This window comes from Tetrao urogallus, assembly GCF_951394365.1.
Source record: "Tetrao urogallus genome assembly, chromosome: 4".
In the NCBI taxonomy this organism is placed as follows: Eukaryota; Metazoa; Chordata; class Aves; order Galliformes; family Phasianidae; genus Tetrao; species Tetrao urogallus.
Window position 1 is genome coordinate 60,712,936 of NC_136817.1, and position 25,660 is coordinate 60,738,595.

The 25,660-nt window shown below is 36.4% G+C and overlaps 1 protein-coding gene across 1 annotated transcript in view; it reads right to left on the minus strand.

The window, feature by feature from the left end:
- The window catches only part of ABLIM2 (actin binding LIM protein family member 2), a gene marked incomplete at both ends in the record, with an annotated part of 138,176 nt that overhangs the window by 19,977 nt on the left and 92,539 nt on the right, over positions 1–25,660 (minus strand). The window contains 9 exons of the mRNA XM_079534967.1: positions 163–221; positions 5,400–5,547; positions 6,103–6,155; positions 10,453–10,506; positions 11,732–11,833; positions 17,477–17,575; positions 19,287–19,407; positions 22,044–22,076; positions 24,804–24,950. Coding sequence (XP_079391093.1) covers positions 163–221; positions 5,400–5,547; positions 6,103–6,155; positions 10,453–10,506; positions 11,732–11,833; positions 17,477–17,575; positions 19,287–19,407; positions 22,044–22,076; positions 24,804–24,950 — 816 coding nt within the window. The remainder of the gene's footprint in view (positions 1–162; positions 222–5,399; positions 5,548–6,102; positions 6,156–10,452; positions 10,507–11,731; positions 11,834–17,476; positions 17,576–19,286; positions 19,408–22,043; positions 22,077–24,803; positions 24,951–25,660) is intronic.

A 25,660-nucleotide genomic window follows, 5' to 3' on the forward strand; every position in this document is an offset into this window, starting at 1 on the left:
TCTGACTCCTGCAGACAATGTACGTATCTCACAGGTTAAAAAATTGTCAGGCAGGGTTGGTAGCCAAAACACCTGTGAAGTATTATCACTGTGTAAAGTTTTATCTAGTTTTCTATTTATGATATGCAATTACCTGGAAAATACATTTAATTTTATACCTACCTGATGCAAGCCATTCCTTCCATAGCCAGGTAGAGAAGTAGATTTAGAATATGGAAATCCTGTAAAAGACATGATAGACAGCTACATCATTTGTGATACACAGTAATATTTTTTGTGTAGTCCTTTATATTCCACGAAAACCCAGAAATCAGGAAAACAGACAGAAATAGCAATTGCAAGACAGCTATGTATATCCTAATCATGGGATGAAGTACAGCTGAGTAGTGCTCATCTTTTCTCTCTGTATCATGTACACGGGTACACATAACAACATCTGTAAATCACAGTGCATAGGATGCAATCACTGTAGTGGGCACAACAACAGAAGATTTTTGAGACTCACTTTATGGAAGCATCATGAAGCTGCATAATGCAAAACAGATACCTTGTAAAATCTCAGCTCTCCAATTCAGTGCTAAACCATAACTTGTAAAAAAGAAGTACCATTATTTTAGAGTTATTCCACTTCTCACCATGATGTTTGTGGTCTATTTTGGGGTTTGTTTTTAAGAGATAAGGGTTGGTATCTCACCAATCAGAAAAAAAGAAACCAATAAGAAATGAACTTACATATTTTGCATTTCTACTACTTCATTAAAATGTAAATGAGAGTACTACAGTGGAAATAAGTAAAAGGACAAATGCTGAAGGGGAAGTTTTAAGATAGATAAAATTCAGAAAGTGATGTTGCTATGAACAAACTGGATCTAGTACAGTGATGAAACTACAATGTCAGTGGGAAATAACTGAAACAGTCAGAAGGGAACAGCTGAATTGCCTTACTTTTACTAGCCGAGTTTAATAAGAAAGTTTGGATGATCACTTTGTCAGTAAAGGTACAAACAATGTTTCAGACCAGATTTTGGTTTATAAAAAATAACAATGTGTAGAAGTGATAATATGAATGAGTTTATATTAAACAGAAAATAAACAAAGGTTCTGTAATAAGCATTCTTGACTCCAGTACAGGAAAGTTTGATAACTTAAGGCAAGGAGTTAGAAGAAGTAAGTTAGCTCACAGAACTGCATGTGCAAGGCTACTTTCTGCCAAAAATGTTGGCAATTTGTGTCCAAAGGGGAATGCAGGAAGGGAATCCAGACATTACTGGATTAATAAGTACCCTAAGGAGATTATTAGGAATAAGTGTACAGAAAGGAAAAACAAAAGATGGATCAGCACAGAGCTCACGGTATGCTGAGATAAAGTGAGAACTGCCAGGAGTCAAGCTGAGTTAAACATTGAAAATGATATTAAAACAAATAGCAAAAGGTTCCCCAGCTATATAAACAAAAAGAGAACAAGGAAAGAAGAAATGGGATCACTGTGTCACTACACAGGAGAGGGGAAGGGGAACCTAGGTGGGGCTCCAACACTGGAAGAGTATTTCACTTCAGCTTTCAGGAACAAATGCAGAGAGACAAAGTTCACGCAGTTAGGGTAGGCAAATGAATCTCACTGTGATAGAGACATAATTCAAAGCACTCTGCACAGGAAGCTGATAACCTTAAATAAAATTGGAAGATTAATTTAAATCACTGGAGAATATCAAGTACAATTTTATGCTTAAGAACAGAAAAAGATGCTCAGCATCTATCAGTTAGTTTCCAAGAGAAAACTTTAATAAAGACCAAATAAAAACATGGAAGTAAACAGAAAATCAGTTATATTCACGTTGAGTTTGATTCATTTAATACAAGCTAAAGACACAGTGTGAGAGTCCCTTGCTAGCTCTCTTCACTAAAAGAAATGACTTCTGTGCAAAATAAATTTTACTGGAATTCATCTAATGAGATACCATTAAAATCAGATATTGCTGCAAAGGAAATTAAAGTAAAACCAGAGGACATGAAGTTTTTATCAGAGGAATTATAGGGCATGTAAGGAAAAAATGAAATATGAACAACAGGTAGTGAGAACTGAGGAGTGCTGAGAGAGAAATGTCAGCATAAACTAGTGTTGAGTTGAAATTGCCTAGTATTTTCACCAACAATCTGAACACCAAATAGTAATGGGCTAATAAACTTGACTGTCTACACAAAGTTATAAAGTATTGCTAATACAGAGGAGGACTGGGGTATCATAAGGACCTGGGACAATCTTAAAACTTAGAGAAATTGAAATGGGATGCAGTTTAATAATTCATGGGAAAAGTCATACCATTAGGGACTAATAAATATCCCACACTTCTACTATGTAAGCTGAGATCTCATTATTTGGAGACAACAGGAAAGCAGACAGGCTTAGTTATACAGCTCAGTGATGAGGTGACCAAGGGCTATTAAAGTGAGCTTAAAAATGAAGGAAGTTGGAAATGTCTGTCTTGATACATTCCAAATATGGAAATAATTGCAATATCTCCAGGCAGTGACAGGACATCATGAAAGGATGTTCTGTTCAAGTGGGTTAAATTAAATCACCAGACCTTTGGGCCTACAGGATGACTGGGACAACAAAAGTTCATCATAAGAAAAACAGCAATGGGCTCAACATTTAATCTAGCAAAATGAGGATAAAAATAAAAGATGCTTTAGAGACATAATCAACTATCATCTGAGCAGTGGTATCAACTATGAACGGAACTTCTTTTGTTGATACCACTGGGGGCTCCCATGTATAATACACAGACAAAGTGGTGAATTAGATGAATCATTTGTTTCTTCTTGTAAACTAGAAATCTATCATTGCTTATTATCTGAATGGCAGTGACTGTAGAGGACAAAGAGTGTAACTGCCATCCATACTCCGGCTTGCAAAAAGATGCCAGTGTTGAACATCAGCATGGAGTTCAATTTCTTGGCATCTTGGCAATAGAGAGGTTGAATGGGATTTGTTCCATCACCAAATAGTTTTTCAAAGTTATCATGGAAAGATGCTCTAAAGCAAAGAGCATAATTTGAAAACAAACAGTTCACTTCAGCACACAGCAGCTCAAGTGTTGCCTCCCAGTCTGCCAGGACCGAACCACATCCACAGGCACAAGTGACATCATGTGGTTGGCTGGAAAAAACCTTAGAGGTGAATTAAGCTGAAAGAGCTCAGATTAATCAAGAAAAAAACCAGTGACTCCAGTGTGAAAAGCATCTCTTTCACTTAGCATCTCTTTCTCTAGAACTTATTATTTATGTTATTATTTATGTAAACTTTTTATTTTGCTGTTTCTTTATTTTTATTATAATGGTAAAATACAGCACCAACATCCACCAATCACATACTGTAGCTCAATATCATAACAAACTACAGTTGTATATTTATAATTTTTTTTTTTTTTAGTAACTGGCCAAATCAAAGCACTCCTTTCCTCTAACTAGGTGTTATCTGAACTTCAGCAGTTCCTTGATATAGCTACTGCTTCTTCCAATATGACAGTCACTCTAGCCTGGATACTGTGAGGTTGTTTTTCAGTACTTCAGGTACTTTCAGTACTATCAACAGTGAGAGTTAGATTAGAACCTGATTAGATGTCTGCCTTCCTAACTATGTGAAACAATGACTAATGGTAAAATATAAACTAGTAAAAATGTATGCATACAGAAATAAGACACATTTATGCACATGGATATAAGGAGATGTTGCTGCTGTATCTTAGTCTTCAACCAGGCTGAACACAAGCAAGTTCTGGTCTACATACCTGCCAATCATACAAGCCCAAATATATTATTTTGTAATTAGTCTGATGCCTGCTAACTCCTCCATTCTCTATGTAATAATTTTGCACCAAACCAATATTTGAAAAATGTATTTTCTCTGATTCTAACTATGCCACAGAGATGGGGTTAAATGTCAAAGCTAGAGATCTGGGCACTCTCAACCACACATGCAATAGGTAGAGAAGCTACTGTTTACATCCTAATGACTATGCAAATGATAGGTGTTAGCTGCATAGGTGATCAGACCTAAGGCTTTCCTTGCACAGGATATGTAACAAAACATCATGCAATGTTTGACGATGACTAAGGAATCAAATCCCATCAGGTTAGACCAGTGTGACCGATTACCCAAAATGACTTCTCTTTTTTATCTTGTTACACCCTTGTGACAGACTTTGCATCATCTGTTTTTCCTCTTCCTTGCATAGCTAAGCCATAATTTCCTTAATAGAAGTTGATGGAGCCAGCTATCACATTACCAAAATGCCCACAAGTCTGACATCCTGGCCTTGCTGCCAGACATGCCTCACATTGGATACATTCTTTTGGAAAACTGCTTCCCCAACTTGTTCACCCCAGATGACCTGCTACTGCTGTATGGCACAAAATGGAGGATGCAGGGAAAGAAATATCCCAACTATCCCAACTATATCGAGGAGAGTGGTTAGGCCCTGGAACGGGCTGCCCAGGGAGGTTGTGGATGCCCCGTCCTTGGACGTGTTCAAGGCCAGGTTGGACGGGGTCCTGGGCAACCTGATCTAAATGTGTATGTTTGGTGGCCCTGCTAGGCAGGGGGGTTGGAACTACATGATCCTTGAGGTCCCTTCCAACCCGGGTGATTCTGTGATTCTGTGATTCTGTAACTATCTGTCAAAAATCACTTAAGCTATTTTTCATCATTTTTACAATGTAGAAGTATAATTCAGACCTGGTTCTCATGACCATTTTCTACATCTCATTCCCTGCTGAAATGCAGAGGAAAGAAACATGTAGAATGTTTTGTGGTTTTTTTGTTTGTTTGTTTGTTTTTTATTTTTTTGTGGTCTTCAGACCAGTTTTCAGAAAAAAAATCTTCCCATTATTCTACCTGGTTATTCAATATCTGGAAGGTTTCTGTCAGCTTACAGCTGTGACTACAAAAGATATAAAAACTCCTATTCTAAATTAGTCTGGAGCAAGTGCTCCTTATGCTTTATCGTGATATTGAAAAAATGGCTCTACTAATATACAAAATGCAAATTAATCCTTGATAGAATCTTCCTGATACTTCTGCCCTGTTTGTTGAAAAGAATTAGCATATACATAGGTGCCTTTATGTATTCATGAGGGGCAGGATTTTGCTGTAAGGAAATTTTCCTCTCCAGGAGTATATGATATCTTTATATAAGCAATGGTTCTTCTTTCATTAAGAGAACTCTACAAATATTTTCAACATTGAAATTTGAAGATGCTGATCACTTACAAGCCATAGCTAAACAAATATATTCCATTATGATAGAGAAATAAGGAACAAAGCAAACCAGGAACAGCCACCTCCCTCTGCCCCACCCCTGTTGGCCATATACAGCTGCCCAGCATGCAGTACTCACGGGAGTACATGGTGGTGGTGCCTTCCTGTGCTCTCTGGAAGTTTTCTCTGTCAGTTCCAGGAGTAAGAGACAGGGATCGGGTATCTGAATCTGGGGAATTAGTTCTGGTGTCCATATCCCCTTTCAGAATAAGCCAACTGGTCTTCAGCTGAAGAGAATAAAAACCTGTTATAGGAGCCAGATTGAACTCATGCCCTACATCACTTGCTAGCTTCTATGTTGATGCTCAGCACAGCCTGCACCAATTGTCACAGCCTCACAGTTACTGAAAACTTTTAACACAGTTACTGAAAACTTTTAACTTTCATCTGGGCTGAGGATAGTTTCTCTGTTCATTAAGTTGCCCACTCTGCCTCACTTCAGATCTGTTATGTCTTCTTCATATCATCAATCCATTATAACACTTTTCTTGTGTGCTAATGCACACCCTTACGTGTTAACACATTCACCAATATATGCACTGAGATTCAATTAAAATTCTTGAATTTATTTCTACTGCCTTCTTTACCATGAAATGCAGATTTTGAACACTCTGGAAGAGAGATTATGTTTAATAGAACTGAAATAATCTTTTGGAAAGACCTAAAATCAGTAAGATTCATTTCAGATATATTAAGTAATACCTTGAAACATAACCATGTTTTATAAAAGAATTTCCTGAAGAAAAACAAACAAACTACCTTTTGTTCTTTCTGGTTATTACCTTCTTGTTGTCCTGATCCAAACTTCCATCCTCCCCTTCTGATCTTCTTAGTGCTGAAAGATTAATTTTTTTAAAAATTAAAACTGATAGATCATTTTTGTTTTCTGTTTTGACTGTCTTCACATTCTACATATTTTCAAAAAGAGAGAAAAAGCAATAAAAAAACTTGAAGTTGGGCAGAAATTGAATCCGTAGAGCTATCATGTCACAGAATTACTTAATGTTTGGATAAGATTATGGGAATACTAATGCTATAGGCATGTAGTAAATGCAGAAAATCCACTTTTGCTGAATTTTTAGGCTATCATTTTAGGAAGAAGCTACTTTTGGGGAATGGCAGGTGGTAAAAAGTCAAGATTGTAAGTTAGGGACAGATTCAGGAGTAAATCATGGCTCCATTCTTCTTTATTACCATGATTAAGAAAGTACATGTGGTTATTTGGCTATTTGGTGGTCTGCACATCTGAGCCTTCCACTTTCTTCAGTAAGACAAGCAATGACAGTGAAAACGATAGGTACAAATTTGGCATTACCTCTTCATGACACTGCAAGAAAGGTTGTCTCAGTATACTGAGAGTGAAGGACAGCAGGTAAGGATGAGCTGCTGCTGAGTCCCACAGAGCTGCATCAAGTCTCAGATAAAGCAAAGGAGGTCTCTAAAATTCACAATTCTGTTTCTCACCTATATTCTCTCTTCAAAAGCCTCCGTAAAAGAAAATATTTACTTGCTGTTTCGTTGTGACCTTCCAACTTCCTGAGGAGAAAATCTCAACACTGAAAACCTAAAAGTTACAAGATAGCTCCCAACCACTAAATGCATTTTTCCTAAGCTTTTCTTTACCAAAGTATCACACCAGAGACTGATTTACATCTCAGAAAGAATTTTACAGAAAGTTTTTGTGACAAATTTCACACTATTTCAGATAAGTTCCCAAAATCTAAATGCCTCTTGCCTTTATATCACTCGAAGCTCTGTTGAATGCAGTAAAACAACCGGAGTAATGCAATGACGTAGCATAATTTTAAATCCATGTGAGGTTGTAACAAGGGTATTGTCTGCAATATCTGAGTTCAAAGGTAACACAAGAGCCCCGTGAACCACAACATAGCCAGAAAAATATATTTATTAATAATTAAAATAGTATGATAATATTAAAGATTAGACTGCTCAAAGACAGTGCTACAACAATCCCAGCTAGCTGGGAACAACTCTCCATTTTCCCAGCTAGCAAGTTAGCTGAGGATCTTCCCTGCATCCAAACAACGCAGGAGAAAGGCCACCACCATCAGCAATTCAATATTCTTCTCTTTCACACTATGCAGCTCACATCCAAACCCTTCACTGGTAGTGTCAAGAAGGTGATACTTTAAGAAAGGAAAATTTTCATTTTTCACTTTGTAAAAATCTATTGGCTAGAGGTGAAAAATCTTTAAATGCAGAGGTTTTTTTTGTTTTGTTTTGTTTTTTTCCACAGTGTAATGTGGCAAAACAAAGCTGAGTAATAAAATAAAGTATTATGAAAAAATTCAGAGTTTTCATCGTTAGCTGATGGCATCCTGACCAGGGCAACTTGTTTTTTGTTTTTTTTTTTTTTTTTTTTTTTTTTTTTTTTTTTTTTTATTATTTGTTTTGGGGTTTTTTTGTTTTTGTTTTTTGAGATGGCAAGTTGCTTTTTTGAGAAAGAAATAGCAGAAATTCGAACCTGTGACATTTGTGAGAAACAAAAAAGCATGAAAAATTAAAGTGTCTATATTGCAAGGTCTTAGATCTGGTATTCTGACACTCTGGGTGCACCCAGGTTATTTATGTGGATCTCAGAGACCCATGTACAGAATTGGATGCCTTTTTGCAAATTGTTTTTATAAAAGACATTGATATTTTAAAGAAAAAAAAAAACATAAATTGAGAGCAAAGTGTTTTTCAGAGATTCTGTATGTTCTATGGGTTCATGAGATCAAATGACTTCAAAACAGCAGGACACCAAGGTTTTACGTAGAGATCTAGAGGATTCCAACAAAAATCAACAAGACCTACAAGGCCTGCTCCTTTCAGCTTCCTGAATGCTTCATGCAACACTTCACGGCAAATAAATCCACATGGCCTGAATTTCATCAGTGCCAAGTTCTAGCTTCACAGGTACAAGGGACACTGGGTTCTGCTGTGAGTCCCAATGCAATCTTTCACATGATTCAGTGCTAATATTGCTGCAGAACAAACCTCTTATTGTTATTATTAACTCTGAACTCTGTTCAGGTGATTCTGAAATATCAATGCACACAGACGGGTGTCCATGCTGGCTGTGGCACACTTCACTTTCTGACTCCAGCTCTCACCTGACCTCTCCTCTGAGCCACTTTTCCATCACATTTTTTTCATTCTAGTAGAAGTCTAGTGTTTAAAATAGACACACAGAAGCTCTAGCAAATCTGTTGGGCACTGCTGTAACTGAAACTGTTCAAAGCCAAATGTCTTGGAAAAGCTCTGTGCACTTTTTGTTTTAAAGAACATTTTTGTACTTGTTTGTTCAAACTTGGTCTCTTCAACAAAGGAATGTTCCCTGGCTCCCTTTCATCATGCACTGGCTCAGTGTCCCTTTAGCTTGAGGAGCTGACTCATCAGTTGCTCATGTGTTCATGCTTTAGCAGAAAGATTTACACAACATCTGCTGGCAGTTCTTAACTGCATATCTCACTAAGAACTTACATAAAATACCTGGCTTGGAAAAAAAAAAAAAAATGCTGCTGTTTAGAAACTTCACAAACCAAACATATCAGTAAAATTAAACGATGTAGGAGATCACAGCAATATAATTAGCTTGAAAAGTTGCTGAAACTATGCTGATTTACACCACATCAAGTTCTGACACTTATTTTGTAACTTTGCCTTCACTCTTTGCAAACATCACTGTAATATTCAATGCTTTCCTTTGTCAGATTTTTTTTTTTTTTTTTGCTCAGCTTGAGAACTTACCACGAATGATTTATGTATCTAAAGAGATGGAATTAGAATTTGGGCAGACTGTTTTGTGGATAGCATGACATCAAGCATTAAAACAGATGATAGATTTTTCCTTTAGAGGTAACATTAGTATTACCAAGATCAGGATACTGTGAGCAGAAAAAAATCTATCTAAAGTGCACTGAAATATAATCAAGTCTGACTTTGCTCAAAACCATACCCAGAACAACCACAGAGGTTATCTAAATATTGATGACTTGAATGTGCAATTACTTGAGCATGAAAAGTTTTGGTTACAATAAATGTCTGCAGGCTGACTCCCCCATATCATTGGTCCATATTCTTTCTACTCCTACTCTACTGGAACCAAACTAGAACTTCAATCAAAACAGAAGTGCCATTTTCCATGAAAAGTAATATTAAAAAATTAACAATATAAAAAAAGCTTATTTTTGACTATGGCAATCAAGTACTTTAAAATCAGCCCTCTCTTAACCACAACAGGAAAATGTTTAAATATATTTTCCTTGTTCTGACGAGGCCAGTGATGTATGCGCAGTTTCCTAACCTTTCACTCACAGAAAGCTATCAACTATCTGTTAGAGTATGTGAGAACAGATATGTGAGGCTTTCTTACTCTTGCATGCAATGTGGGAAGCTTTTTTTTCCTCAGAAGGTGCTGGTGGAGATGACAGGATTGCTCCAATAGAGACTTGCTACTGTCATGAAGAATTGCACAACTTCTATCTTGCTTTCATCAACAAAGTGCCTTTTTGCTGGGTCTACCAAAGGTTTTCTAATCGTATTTTGCCACCATTATCACCTACTAGATTCATTTCTAACTGTCACAATGTGATTATATTAGATCTTAATACTATATCCTAGTAATATGAAGCTTGAAGTTAAGTAAATATTTCATTTAGAAGTTGGACTCAATGCTTCTTGTGGATCCCTTTCAATTCAGGATATTCCATGACTTTATGGTATACATCAGTTATCAATAAACACTTTTTCTCCAGTGAAAGAGAAGTCAGAATTACTTGCAAAAAACTGGACATTCCAAGGCATGGTGTGAATATAGAAGAGCAACTTCCTATATGTACATATTTTATTTCTTTCCATGTATGAGAAAACTGCTTTTAAGTAAATATCTCCTCTAAATTACAAAGACAAGTCAAAATATCTTAATTCTAGTTTTAGAGAATTCACAGAATCTTTGGATATCATGTTATACAAAATACTATGTCATTTTTATCTTACCTTTTTTCTATTTTAGATTATGAGGATTTCGAGATAATGAAATGAAAAGACTACAGCAAACAATCACAAGCAACCTGCATTTCTTTACAAATATAGGTAGAGAAACTGCGACAGAGAAAAGCAGACTGTACCATGCTGTTTGTAGATAGGAGGTTTCCTATAGATGTTATCTTTTACGCCAGTGTCTGAGGAAGAGGAAAGAGAAAGGAAAGAATAAAAGAGTAAGCAAGCAGTTCAGACTACGCTGGTCTCATCTTCTGTCAACAGCACTAAAATGCAAACACTTGAGAAAAGACAACAGAAGATTACATCACTAATTTGTCTTTCAGTGGTTATTATGCAAGAGTGAAGACTTGCCCATCATATTTATATATTTAAAATATTTAAGAAGTCTATGCCAATCTAAATTATATGAACCACTCTTATGTCCCTCAAAATGTTTTCAGATGCCTTGAATGCTGCAAAACCAATATATACTTCTTAGAAAACAAAGATAAACTGCTTATACTTGTTACTATTCAAAAGAAAATTAATGTAATTGTAGAACAAACTACTGTAACAGTCACAATTGAAAAGGAACTGTTCCTCTATTAACTATAATGGAAGTACACAGTCAAATATAGATATTTATACCACAAATGTCTAATATTCTTGCATGAATTTCATATCATGACCATATGTTGAGTTGTATAGCTGACCTGGCCTTCCAGAAACTTTTGGAAAGCCCCTAGGGCAACAGTCCAGTGTTCCTGTATCATTCCCATGTTAGAAATTCTTAGTACTACACACCTGAGCGGATACAATTCCCAATTACAGTGTGTTCATAGAAACACTAATCCCAGAAGTCAAACATAATTTAAAAAAAGCTAGGCAGTGTGGATGTAAATTTGGAATGCTTGTAACTGAATGTGAACTTGAAAACAGTATGTGTACAAATACAGTCTTCATGGGTCCAAAATGAGCCCCAGAGCTTCATGGGGCACAAAATCTTTCAGTTTTCAATGTCTATATTAATACGATTCTCTAATTCTGAAAGTGGATGAATAAAGAAAAGAATAATTTAAAACAAAACAAAACAAAACCTATGCAGCGTTGGCAGTATAAATAATTATATCTTGGAGGCTTAATAACATGTGCTATCTAATGTAATTTTATATATATATATATATATATATATATATCATGCAGCACTCTAACTCCTTTATTTCTGAGAGCAAACTTAACAGACAACAGATTTCAGTCATGAATAGTTTTCTTGTCTTGCAGATCTAAGTTCACAAATCAATGCAAAAAAAAAAACAAAAAAAAACCCCACAAACAAACAACAACCAAACAAAGAACAAATCCATTTAGAACAGAACAAACATGTGCCAGCAATTGAAGATCAAACGCTAGGCAGTGAATGCCTACCTGGAATATGGAAATGCCTAGGAGCCTGCTGATAGACAGAAGGTGAAGATTTGCTGTCTGAGTACATGGATAAGCTTGGAGTGCTCCGACCACTTTCACTGCCTCCAAGGGGAAGAGCAAAGAAAGCAGATACAAGAAAAAAAATGGAAAGCAAAGTAGAGTATTTCAAGCATAAAGGCTTGTTCAGAATGACTTGTTAATCCAACAATTTCAAATAAGTATGAAATTCATTATTTTTCAGTACAACATTCTGGCTCAATTGCCAAACATCTAAACAATGAATATCTGATAGATAATATCAGATTAAACTGCAGCCTTGCATCCTGTCTTTGATACTAAAGCTCTTCTTTCAAAAACACTGTCATGAACAAAACAAACAGATAAGCACATCTACAGTCTTGTAATATGTTCTGCACAGCTTTTGAAAACAAGTTTTTGTTTTTGAAAACTTTAATGCTATGGTTCATAGCCTGTCCTTAAAACTAAAAATAAAATAATTCAGTAGTATTTAAAATATCTCAAAGCAGGACTAGACCAAAAAAACCCAGAAGTTATGGTTACATAAAATGTTCCTGAACGTATCAGTAACAAAAATAACAGAAAGATGAAATTTGGTCCTTAATCACAAACTTTCCCCACAGGTAACATGCCACAGCATTTTATATTTATGCAAACAAAGTTGGATTATCAAGTCATGGATCTATAATGCCACAGTCATTTGACAAAATTTGAAGATATGTACAATATTGATCTGCATACATTTTTTCACTTGTTTTGTCAAATGTTCCCTAGGTGCCATTCATTTCCTCTTAGTTTATTTCCCCAAAGTACACTCTATGGCATTATAGTGCTGCTCAGCAAACAAAAAAGTAAAGCTCTACTTTTTTGGGACTTGTAAAATCCAGTTAATTTACAGCACTGTTAAGCGACTGGAAGCCAAACATGACATTTATTTTAACATGAAACAATTGTTAATTTGCTGTTATTGTTTTAGTGTAGATGGAGCACAAATTTAATGGACACTAATGGTAAAATTATAGCAAGTTTTCTTGGGGGAAAGGAAGCGCAGCAGCTCAGAGAGCTAGATTTGTAACAGAGTTCTGCCTTCAGGAAGGGGAAGTTTCACACCATAGAACTACTGGATTACCATAGCAATCTAGGTTATGCTTATGCCCATGAAGTGGGTGTTTGCTGAACCCTTGCTAGGTCTCTATTGACAAGCAGTGGATGTGTGGTCAATGATCTGTCACCAAGAACAGCCTGGACATATTCCACTGAAATCAATAGTGAAGAGCCACTGAGTTCAGTGGGAGAAGCAGGCCAGGTGAGATCATGACAGTACACTAACGGATCAGCTCTAAATTTTGTGTCAGGTGTTTTTACAGTCGGTAAGAAAATTAAAATCAAAAGCCACTCAGCCATTAGCACTGCATACACAGGAACAGCAATATGTGATTGGAAAAAAATATATCAGAGCAGCCGAGAAATTGAAATTGCAAATGTGAAAGATGATGGCCTATGGTCCTTCCAAAAAGTAAGGGAAGAATTATGGAATTACTAAAAGTCTGGTAAGCACCACCATTCTGCAGTCAGGTTGTCCTCACACAAGGAACCAGATGGTTATTCAGTTTCTTGACTCCTGATTTACTCTTGGAAGGAAAGCAGTGTTGACAGATTTTCACTCCACATTTATTAATTCCTTCTTTGCCGCTTGCTGCTCATATGCTTGGCCATCCCTACTAAGCAGAAATAGTCTCCACTTCACTCCAAGTTTGAATACAAAGAATAGTAGTTTTTATTTAAGTAAAGTTCCTGACAACTCCAATAACCTTAAAAATCTTATAATGTCATTCATCCCACAGTTATGTTACTATTTTTTTTTAATTTAAAAAGAAAAAGAAAGTTTTCAAGTGACTTTCACAGTGTATTTATTCCTCATTTACTTAAAAATTAGCATAATTTTAAAAACATATTCACATATGATCTGCATGTACAACCACCTCCTTGAGCAACAATCACAAGGTGCTAGTATTGCACTCCCATACAATTGTTCTTCAGGGATAGAATATCAGTAGCACATTCAGGGTCTCAGGAGGAAACATTAATTAGGATGAATAAACTTGCAAGAAAACAGGAAGCAAATGCAAACCAGATGACAAGTCTGCAAACTTGCAAACATCACCTGTCTGGAATAGTTTGCAGAGCTATCACTTGCTCAAAATGGAAGAATTATGGCTGAAATGAGGGAAAAGGTTGTTCTAACAATCCACTTCTACAAGCTGATGCACATTTAAATTATAGTTAGATTTTTGTCACTGACTTGGAGAAACACAGAGAGTAGCTGTGGTTCACTTTTTGCATTCAAAAGTAAGTAGAATTTGCACATGTAGAAACTCCAGATAGCCACATAATCATCTAGCCTATAGTAAGTCTCTAAAATAAGGCTCCACCAAGAATCTGTTTCTTTCAAGGGTCTCCTGGTATACACTGAAGAACCTCAAATAAGGTCTCTGATAAAATGAAACGACTGAAGAGAGCAATGTTTCAGACTGTTGGTTTTGTCTTCTGCCACAAACAGCTGCAGGATGTGATCCGATCTCCTGGTCAGTGCAGGGCAAAAACCCAGAACCACAAACTCTTCCCTGAATTTTGTTTAATTTGGAAAGAATCTGGAAAAGTTTACTTTGAACTTCAGCATCAACCACAAAGTCCTTCTTGTGTATTTTGGCTACTGACAGGATAGCCTGCTCTTTGAACCTTGTGTGTGTACAGCCAACTGACCAGAGCTTAAACCATGCTCCCTTTCCATACTTCTCAAGGGACTGGGAGGAAAAGTGTAACACTGTTTATATCTCCTTCCCTGTTGGCTTTTCTTTATCTGAAAGGATAGGAAATTTGATAAGAAATTGCAGTAAGAGCTGTCTACATTCCCTGTCTTGGATTTGAACAGTAAGGAGCACTGGCCTAATAAAGATGTCAGAGATTACTCCTGAAACTGGATCCTTCACTATCTGTTTGCAAATGGAACATTAAGTGAGACAAAGTTTTTTGAAGTCCAGTGACTAACTCTCCTGAGGACTTCAAAGCCAAATAAATGGAAGCTGTGTTTCTACACTAGAAAGGCACGACGGTTACAATGGTTTCCACCATGGCTTAAGCAAACATTTTTTCACTTAGCACAGACTTTACAGTCTCTGGTTCCAACACCTCAAGAGGAAGAATTACACCACATGCAGGTATTTTGGAGATCATATATCATGATTCTCTTGATAGAAAGCTGTTAAAGACATTCTGAAGACAAAAGACCCTAAAAGGGCACAACTAAGTATTTTATCTGCATGATAAAGAATAGCTAGTAATATCCTATTATGTTGTTTCATGGGAAACGCACGGAACTAAAAACAGAAACATAGTTATAGTTATATTACTTATGCTGAAAAATGATGAACTGTGCCCTTTCTCAGGAAGAATATGATACAAACTCAGTGAAATCAAAAGAAGGATTCCAGGATTTTTTTCGTTAGAGTAGCAAAATTTCTACCCGACGTTTAAATAAATATTTTATCATTATTGTGGAAAGCTAGTTTTACAAAGATTTGTTATAGCATTATAAACCAGTGCAGTATTTTTGGATTTAATAAGAGTTGTTTTTTGGTTTTTTTTGAGTGCGATTTCATTTTTTAAAAACAGGAGTGGCGACATTCACCTTAGTCTAAAAGCAAAGAAACGGTTCCTATGACTCTGCTCTTCTCACATCAACCGCTTTGAAAAGAAAAAAAAATTACATCAATCTTTGAAAAACTTACCAAGATAAGGAAAAAAGACTCTTTAGCTTAGTGAAAAGAATTCAGAGAACTTGAAGAGGAATTGAACTTGAAGAGAATCTTATGACACTGGTCTACTGGTTGGCAACCCTGCACATAGCAGGGCATTGAAACTACATGATCATTATGGTCCTTTTCAACTCAGGCCATTCTATGATTCTATGATATGATTCTATGACACTTTTTGGGATGAGACATTAACTCAGTGTAAAGCAGTGGTTAATGCATACATCTGCAGGGCTCTGAATTACCAATTACCTATAAATAAGGATTATAAACATATCTGCCTATGTGATAAGAGTTCTGTGAAGCATTACAGGTTACTGCTTGCAAAATATTTTAGCTCCTTGATAAAAAAAAGTGTTGCAGAATGAGAAAATATCAAAATTTTGATCACTGTTAATAAGTGCATGGGGAGAAGCAGCTGGCACTTGAGGATTTCTTCCTCCAAACAGCAACAATAAATAATTGCTGCTGCTCCGAGCAACAGCAGGTAGCACTGAAAAGAAACTCATTTTAGCAAGAATGCTGCTAAGCAACTGCAAGTGGGCTTCTGAATAACAGCTCTCAGTTCAGTGAAATCAGGCAACACAGCACACAGAAGAGGTTTTCTTACTCAGTACATCAGGTTGGATAATACTGCCCAAATTTAAGGAACACAGCAAAAAAAAAAAAAAAAAAAAAAAAAAAAAAATTGTTCAGGCTGTGACTCGGAATAACAGGGTATGTGAGTCAGCCTTCCAAAAAATGTGGGTGTGAGCGAGGGTTTGGGGGGTGCGGGAAGACATTTCACAGGTAGACTTTGAAATGTTAACAACAGGATTAATCTCATCAGCTTTTCTCTTCAGAATTTTCTCCTGGAGATCTCAGTTGGAGCAACCTAACCCTGATTCTGTTGCTATTCGCAGTGGTGAAATTCAGCTGACTTTGAACAGAACTGTTTCTGGATACATTCGAGCCTAATCATTTTCTCCAAAGGCAATGAGCATCTGCAATTCATTTGAGTTTATATTTTAGATCTGGTTCCTGAAGAGGGTCACTTCCTTTTCTATAATGATTACCACGACAAAAAGAATAGTTTTGTTCTATTAAATCAAATGGTACAAAGGAATCAGGCATTTTCAGGCACTGAAAATGTCTGCCATTCATGTCTCCTCCCCAGTTGTATTGTTCCTGGAGAGATGATACTTAATGACTTTTATTTCCTCTACTTACATAGCTAACTAAAAAAAATTAAAAAAATTAAAAAAATTAGTAGCCTTTGCCTGAAAGCTTCTTGGTAATCCTCAGAACTGCCTCTTGTTTGCAACATGGAAGCCATTAACAGTTAATCTGTCTACTATCTACTGGGAAAAAAAAAAAAAAAGACTAGGAGACTAGGCTCAGTTACTCTGCTTCACAGTATGTGGCACAGACTATTTGCTCATCAGTGCAGCTATATTGATTTAACAAACTTTATATGGCAAGATTTCTGGTAATGCTGAAAATGATAAAGATAATCCCTAAATGAAAATTATAAGGTTAGATAACTGATGATCCAACACTGGATCCAATTTATTTGGCGTCTCTAAAATCAGGTAAAGGTAAACACTATAGAGTAAACAAGATTTAAAATAAACTTTTTAGAGTAAACAAGATTTAAAATTATTTCCCTCCCTCATTTTCATTACAAAATCTAATTCCTTCCCTCTACCCCTTCAAAATACACTTAACACTCACTGAAAACAAAGCCAAAAAAACCCGTAATAATAAATTCAGACTCACTCAATTCTTGAAACTTACACAGTACATCAAAAAGCACTTGCACAAAATTAAGACAAATTTTATCCAAGTGGAAGCCATGCTTGCACAGACAGAAAAGTGAAACACATCTGAATAAGTCTACAGTATCACAGCACGGTTTTGCATTCCTGGACCTTACCTTTGAAGAAAGGGATGTAATGATGTCTGAATGTAGATGTAGGGCTTGGGTGTTGGGGCAGGGAGATGCAGCTACTGGTACCAAGACTCTGAGTACCAGCTGGGGGCAACAGAGAGTAAGTGAAAATAAACTATTTAGTTCACTTACTGAAAGCCACAAATTACAATGCCATTCTTCTTTTTCAGGAACATTTTCTTCCTGATGCTTAGAAAACGTTTAGTTTTTGTTTAATATACAATGTTTTTCTTGTTGTGTCAAAAGACATCACAGTGGCCATACTGTGTGTTGGCCAATGGACACAGGATTTCAGCAGTTATTGCACAAAATGCTAATATAAGGTAATGCATCAGAAAATATTCCAGAAAAGGCACCACAAAGAGCATTGCTGTTCTGAGGCAAATTCTGCATATTTCAAAGCTGCAAGAGGGAATGATATATGCTCATAATGGATCTAATGAAATGAAATGGGGAGAGCCTTTTCCTTAGATGAGAACCCTTTTACAAGTGAGTCCAGTTCTCAATGCCATTGGTGTACACTGGTAGGATTTAGTCCACAATGTACCAGAACACTCAAGCACATGGCTAATTTAAGCACTTGAAGAAACATCCTGAAGTTATCTCCGCTCTGAAAGTTAGACATGTGGTTAAGTACTTTGACAAACATTCTCAGAAGTCAATTTTCTGTGTTCGCTTTGTTGTAATAATGTTCTGATAACATTTGGAGGTATAATGGCAACTATTAAAAATAGCAGTTACTGTGAATTTCCTCTAAATCGTATCATTTCAGCTAAATGATATGGCTTTACACTTTATTTGGAATTTCTTTCATCTTTGCTCCTTCCTATAATAGTTTGCAGCTAAGCTTAGGCATGACACAGCTGCCAGTCCTTCAGCAGAGGCTAATCATCCCTGTCTCTAATAAATCATTGATACTCTTATTTCTATTTACCGAAGACAGCACAGTGCAACACAGTGCAACCAATTTCTGTAAAAACTGCTTCTGATACCCATACAAATTTACATTTCTACTGGAAAGTTAATGATTCAAAATTTTCCAAACTAGTTTATAATTATAATATAGCCCCAACAAAATTGAAGGAGAAAATAACAGAAAATTTCTGAATATTCTGTGTCAGCCCAGACGATGGAGTGGTAAAAAAATTAGACTGAATTTTGAGCAAATCAGTTGATTATCCTAAGGAGAAAATTCCTCAAAATGCCCAGATAGGAATGGACTCTGTACAGGGGACTCATGCAAAGATCAAAAGGGTTGTTATCCTTCCTCTCTGTGCAACAAAAACATCCAAGCTACACTAAACACTGCTATAAGCTTCACAACTGAAGCAACCTGGAAGTGAAAAAACAGTCATTAGAGCCCCTGCTTAGCTCTTCAGCTCCTCACTGAGGTGAGGAGAGCCATGATGGACCATAATCCTGGAGTACAAGAGGGGGCACAAAATTCCCTGAGTGCTCTCCTGGCTTTGTGTGCTTTTGCTGCTATCACACTGCACCATGAAAGAGCTGTGGATTGCATATGTTCTTCCAGGCACAAGGATTAAATCTCTTCCATCTTCTGTTTACAAATACATAAAAATCAAGCTTTCCAGGTGCTTATTTTCTTTTTCTAGATGCTAATACGTGAATAATTTTTTCCTTCCTACCCATCAGACTATCTGCTCACAATAAACAGTACATTGTAACGAACTTCTGCTCTACCTAAACCTCTGCTTCTGGAGTTTCTGTCCTACCTAAAAAGTAAGACAAAGTAGAAGAAAAATCTATAGAATAAATAATGCTGGTTCTCAGTTACCTGGCCTACTATAATGCTGAGGAGAATGGGATGTTGGAGTGTAGCGACCATAACCCAGTGAGCCAGCAGAGCTAGGGCTTGATGTCCTGTACTGTTTGAAGGATCTGTCATCTTGGTCACCCTGAGAGGAAGAGAAGAAATACGTCATTAGGGGAAAGAAAACACTTTCAAATCAGCTAGAACTTCAGATATTTCTGTGCAGTAAAGATGGAACTTGATGCTGTTGTGATGCTCCATGCAATCCCAATGAAGCAAAGCGGCTTTGCACCTCAACTGCAGTATGACTGAAGGAGTTCTGGAACTGCCAGGTTTCACAGAATGGCTACGCTCGCAGGAAAGTCAATGCATACATGAACTGAAAATGACAGCATTATTTGTAAAGAATACTGTAGAATTACTGTTTCAGGACAGTATAATTTGCCACTCAATTTGATCTTCTATAATGATTAACATCCTTGTTAGGTGAAAGACGAGATCAGGTTAGTATGACAGTATTATGGTTACTTTGTCCTTATACAAACAGCTGCATAGTACAGTGTAAGGGTTATAGACATCACAAAAATCAGTATTCACTAGCTTGACTACATAACAAAAGCTAACCTGACTGCTGTATAAATTGCCCAGCAGACAATACTGAGAGCAAAACATTGTAATTATTAGCTAGTTAACCTCTCATAACGACTCATATAAATTGCATTAAGAATTAATTCAGCAGCACTGTGCAATGCAAGTCATACAACTTATTTTCCATTAAAGCCTTGACTTCGAAAAATGTACGTCCATTCTAAACCTCTCACTCCTTATAGTTAGATTAAAACTGCAATTTGCACATAGTGTCATCTTAACAGTAAAAACATTACTGAATAAATTAGATAAGGAAATAATTTTCTGTAAACTAGCTACAAAAGCAAATTCAATTTTCTTTCCAATTACAGGCAAGAAATGGCTGGAGTGAAGTGAAATCAATGTAACATATAGATGCTCCCTTATGGAAAGTCTTGTTCTGAAAAATATTACCCCCTCCTGTTCCAGTAGGATTAAGCGAAGAACATGCTATCCCATAGCAGGTGGCTTGGGAAATCTTCAGGCATCTTTAACTCCCACTGGATCATTCATCATTTAAACACACAGCAGGTCCTAGCTCGCCCCATCATTATCTCCCAGATTCCTATCAGGGCAACTTAATTATATCTATCCATTCATTGTTAGATTCTTCCTGCCTGTAGCTTCCAATTTGACTGCTTTGGGATTATTTTTTACTCCAAAGATGTATAACGTTCCCCCATCTCACTCATCACATTTTCTGCTCTAGCTGAAGTGCACTTTTTCCCTTCCACATCACTCCAGACTGACTGCATTTTCAAAAATGGAAAATCAGTTTTGCATACTGGTAAATAGCATTACTGCTTAAATATCCATATCAGAAAACAAATTAAAAAAACAAAAACAAAAACAAAAACAAAGCAAGTGGTGCATTCCCAAGCATGCAGAATTCTATAGGCATTGTGACACCAACTCCTCCATGCTGAGTTTAAGATGTTCCTCTCTATATAAAGCAACTTCATTTAATATCCATTCTAATCTCTCAAAAAAGAACTGGCAGCACACTCTCTTAAAGTCTTGGAATTACATATAAATACCGTGAGTGTTATGTAATGGCCTATGAAGTGCTCAGTTGAATGATATAGTGAATTTTTGCCAATAAACCCTTTCAACAAACTAGTGACAAGTTTGTAGATGATGATGCCTGAGGACCCTTTCACAGAGTGTTCAGAGAAGACAGAAAACATGGCAAAGCTGGATAACATGGGATGGTCAATATGACATGAATAATGGCAGCACCAGTCTCCATACCAGTGCCACTTCTGGATTCTAAATGCCTTATAGTGAGCTAACTGATAGCTAATTTAAACAAATTATTGTAATCTTGCTAAACACAAAGATTTCACATTATTTCAGACCTTACCTTTTATGTACTTTTGGTCTCTGTAAAGAATACTCAGTCAAGCTCATGAAATCCAATATTAAATAAAGCATGTATTTATTTGCAAATTTTCAAATAAACTACATTTGACTAGTTAAATTCTCTTTTTAACCAGTGTTCATAGAGACAGCTTGTGATTTATAATCTTCAATAGCAACTCTTCACTACCACCAAAATTTTGCAATAAATAAAATTGGAGTTATGGAGATATGCACCAGTCCTGTGATGTTTAATTGACCTGACACACAGGGAGTTACGTGAAATGCTTTCACAGCTTCTAAAAAGGTGATACTTCCTGAAACAATTACTGGCATTCATCATTAACATACACCAAAATATTCCTCGAAGTTCAGGTACGTGCGTACAAATAGCATAAATACTTTAACTAGTTGTGGAATAGTAACAAAAAATAAATAAAAAAGGAAGAGTAAGCATACCAAGCATTAATTCAAGTCAACTCATGCTGGCAGCTTTAAATGTAAAAATAAATCATGTTTCTTAATGTAATTTATTCAGTAGAGCTTGAAGAAGTGACCAAAACACAACCTTTATTTTGGAAAGATGAAACATGGGTGACAGTGGAGATAGATGCATACAGATGACAATGCAGAAGCAGAGAACATATTCAACACAAGCAACACTGGCAAAAACAAATTCTAAAATCCCATGCACTGCAGATGACACACATTTCAGACGCTGCTGGTTATCAGTGTGACCAGGTTTATGCATCACAAAATGGGTCAGAACAGGCGAAGAAACGCATTGGGGATTACCTCAGTAGGTGTTGGAGAGAGCAACTGAGGTGACTGCAAACAGCAACACACAACAAATTAGTGATACAAATTCATGCATGATGTTACTTGTGAGAAGAACTACTCCTGAAATATCAATATCCATGTATAACACATGATATAGATAGGAAAAAACACCTGTCAAATAAGTTAGGGTAATTTTCTTTCCTTTTAAACAAGGTAAGAAAGAACAATACATAAATTCTTTTCATCATTACTACAAAATCCTGTGGCCTGTACCTGTACCACTGAGTGCTGATGGTAAAAATCTCACATTTAAATAAGGCACAAGCCCTACTTAAATCTACACTGAAGCACCTCCAAAATCTGGATTAGTATGTTGTTGCTCAGAGCTAATGGTTTCAAGGGAAACAAAAATACCTGTATATTTAATTTACAATTAAACATCTTGCAATTTGATAATTTTCCTTTCAAAATTAAACACTAAGCTTGATTACTTGAGCATAAATCTCCAAAACTACCATAGCTGCAGGTATAGCCAGGATAATGAAAGTTGAAAAACAGTAGATATATGTATTTTTTACCATGCCAATATCAAGGATGTAAAATATTTGGAGTATCAGGAAAGTGTGCACACTGGCACTGGATGCAAAGCAGGGCAGCCCCAAACATCCTTTACTAGATGATGCATTTAAAAGGAGGCGACTATTTTTTTTTTTTTTTTTAAGATATCTGAGGTCTTCATGACATAAATACCTCCATCAGACAAATATACATAAGCATACTTTGTCCCAGTGCTGCAAACACTGAGGGAAGAGCAAATACGTCATGAAATACAGTTTATGCTTTAAATCATGTCCATACTTTGATCATGAATAGTTAGTCCAGGTTAAGTCTCGTATCCTAATCATAACTGGTAAATAATAAGCGAACTTAAAGCAAGGTATGAGTCTATCTATATGCCAGCAACCAGTGCTGAAGAGAACATACAGTCCTAAGCCTCATTTGGGTCTCAGGGTGGCAGCAAGCAGATGATTTGTGGGCAGTCTTTTGTGGGTGATCATTCCCAACTGAACCAAGCTATTTCTCTCCTGTCCTGAGAGAAAAAAAAACAATTTTATAGCCTGTTAAGAAATTCATATTCTGAAGAGGGCAATGAGCTCAACTGTCCCAATGAACTCTTTGTGTAGCAGGCTAATTACTAACACTATAAGCAGGCAACATCAGCAATGCTCTCTTTCTGCATTTCTTTTTTTTTTTTTTTTTTTTTTTTTTAAAAAGAAATATTGGTTGTTTTTTTTAAGAACTGTAGCTGAAACTACCTTCTATCTCACTCCTAAAATTCTGATGCTGAGGTTCCCAAGTTTCCTAGCCACAGGATTCCAACAAGAGGCTCTAATTGATGGCATGGGGTCAGATCACACCAGGGCTCCAGACTAAACCTCAGCCCCAACTCAGCCACATGGGCACTTATTCTGGAAAAGGAGAGGAATGGTAGCAAGTGGCCAAGGAGATGCTGGAGGCAGATGGGGGAAACTCTCTCCAGCAGGAGCACAGATTTTTGGTGGGTGAGATGGTTTTATAACAATTGCCTTACAGCATGTATAATGACTGAGCTTTGAGAGGAGCTGGGCAGAAGGTTGCTGTGCACAAGCACCTCTGTCAAGTCTAGATGCAACTCTGCCAAGGTCAGATGCAGACATAGAAAGGAAGTGTTTACATTACATAGATTCAGAGAGAGACAACAGCTTTCACTTTACTGAACTCAGTAACCATTTAATAGTATTTAAATCTGTTACTAGATATAGCCTTAATTCTTTTCATACTCATTATATTGGAGCTATTGTGGTTCAGCACTGTACAAGGAAGATTTGGAAGCAAGTCTGCAAGATCTGACATGCTGCACTTTACCTGAGAATAGTGTGGGAGACTTCAGCGGTAAACATAAAAGGCATTGGTGATAGCAGGACTGGAGCAACTACAAATATGTAGCATGGCTATTATTTCTAGTATTCATTTCTAGAAATCCATTTACATACACAGAAAAAAGCTTCCATACTAGATAGTATATATCCTACAAATATATGCAGTGTTTCTGAAAGGTTAAATTTGTAGTAAAGTATCTCAAATTATAGAAGAAATTAGAAATTAAAAAAAAAAGTAGATATAATGAGAGAAGAAAGGCTAACTTGTATGACAGGAGTTATATACGAATGTTTCACACACACACACACACACACACACACACACAAAAACCCAACCAGAATTAGGATTAATAAGATTACCGTAAATTAGATTTCATTAACACAAATTGCTTAACATTAGCTCTGCATATGAATAGATCAAAATACATGCATGACATGAGGACATGTGAGTTGAACATTGTTTTGTTACCAAAACAGCAACAGTACACTTCAAAAAAAATAAATAAATCATGAGAGTTGTTTGGCTTTGCTGCTGATTCCTGCATTTTGATTAGCAATGGATCTTGTTTCCTACCATGTGATGTAGAACTACTCCCTTCAAAGAAAAGCATATTTTAATTACACATCATCTGTTTAAAAAATGATCACAGAATGTAATTCTTTAATTTCCATGAACTAAAAAGTGAGATGAAAATTTTCTGGAAGGCTGAAATACTTTGTAAATGAATGGATGACATGAGTCAATTAATTAAAACCATAAAACATTTTTAATTCTGCACATTTTAGTGTTCAACAATGTTTAATGGTGCACATTAAATCTCAAATTCATATTAAAAAAATACCCATGTTTCAGTACCTCCCCGTAACTATGCCTGTCATCTGAAGAGTAACTGATATATGGAGAATAGGAGATCATATCTGGGCGGTCAATGTTATAGATGGCTTTATTTTTAGGAAGAGCAGCCAAATCCCTGTAGTCAAGAATTTCATCTCCAAGCTTTGCCTATGAAAAGGAGGAAAGAAAGCAGTAAGAATAAGAATGAATATGATCAGGAGGCAATCAGAAAAGGACAGATATATGTAGGTAGAAGAGTTGTCATCATAGTAATAAACTACTTTCCTACTTGGACAAATTTAGGTATATTTAGTACACAATGCTAACTTTTACTGTTGCTTTCTTCTTAATGTATCAGTGCTTTTTTTTTTTTTTTTTTTATTTGTCACTTACATTAATACTACTATTAGGAGGAGCATGGCATGGTCTCAGTTCCCTTGGTTATATTCTGACTGTTAGCTGCACAAAGAGACGTAGGCTTTCTACAAGTCATTGGAGAAAACATTCTACAAGACACTGCAGATTTCCACAGGCAAAACCACCTTCATTTTAAAGTTGTTTTGGTGTGCAGGGCTCCCCTATCATAAGCAGAAGTGAATAATCAAACGTGTATTTCCAACATATACTCTCCAGATGCTGACAAACATCAGTCACATCTTTAATTTCTTTCCAGTCAGTTACGTCCCCCAACTTCACCTCCTTTCCTGACTATTTCTAAGCAGTCCTTAATTATGGGTCAAAAGCCAGTAGAGGGCTCTCTGCCAGACATTTTACTCCCCATTCTCTTTGTAGTATCATTATTCCAAAAGTAAGATTATCAAATGCCATATTTTCACAGATTATCTCTAGGATAACAGTTACTTGCATCAAAGCTGTAT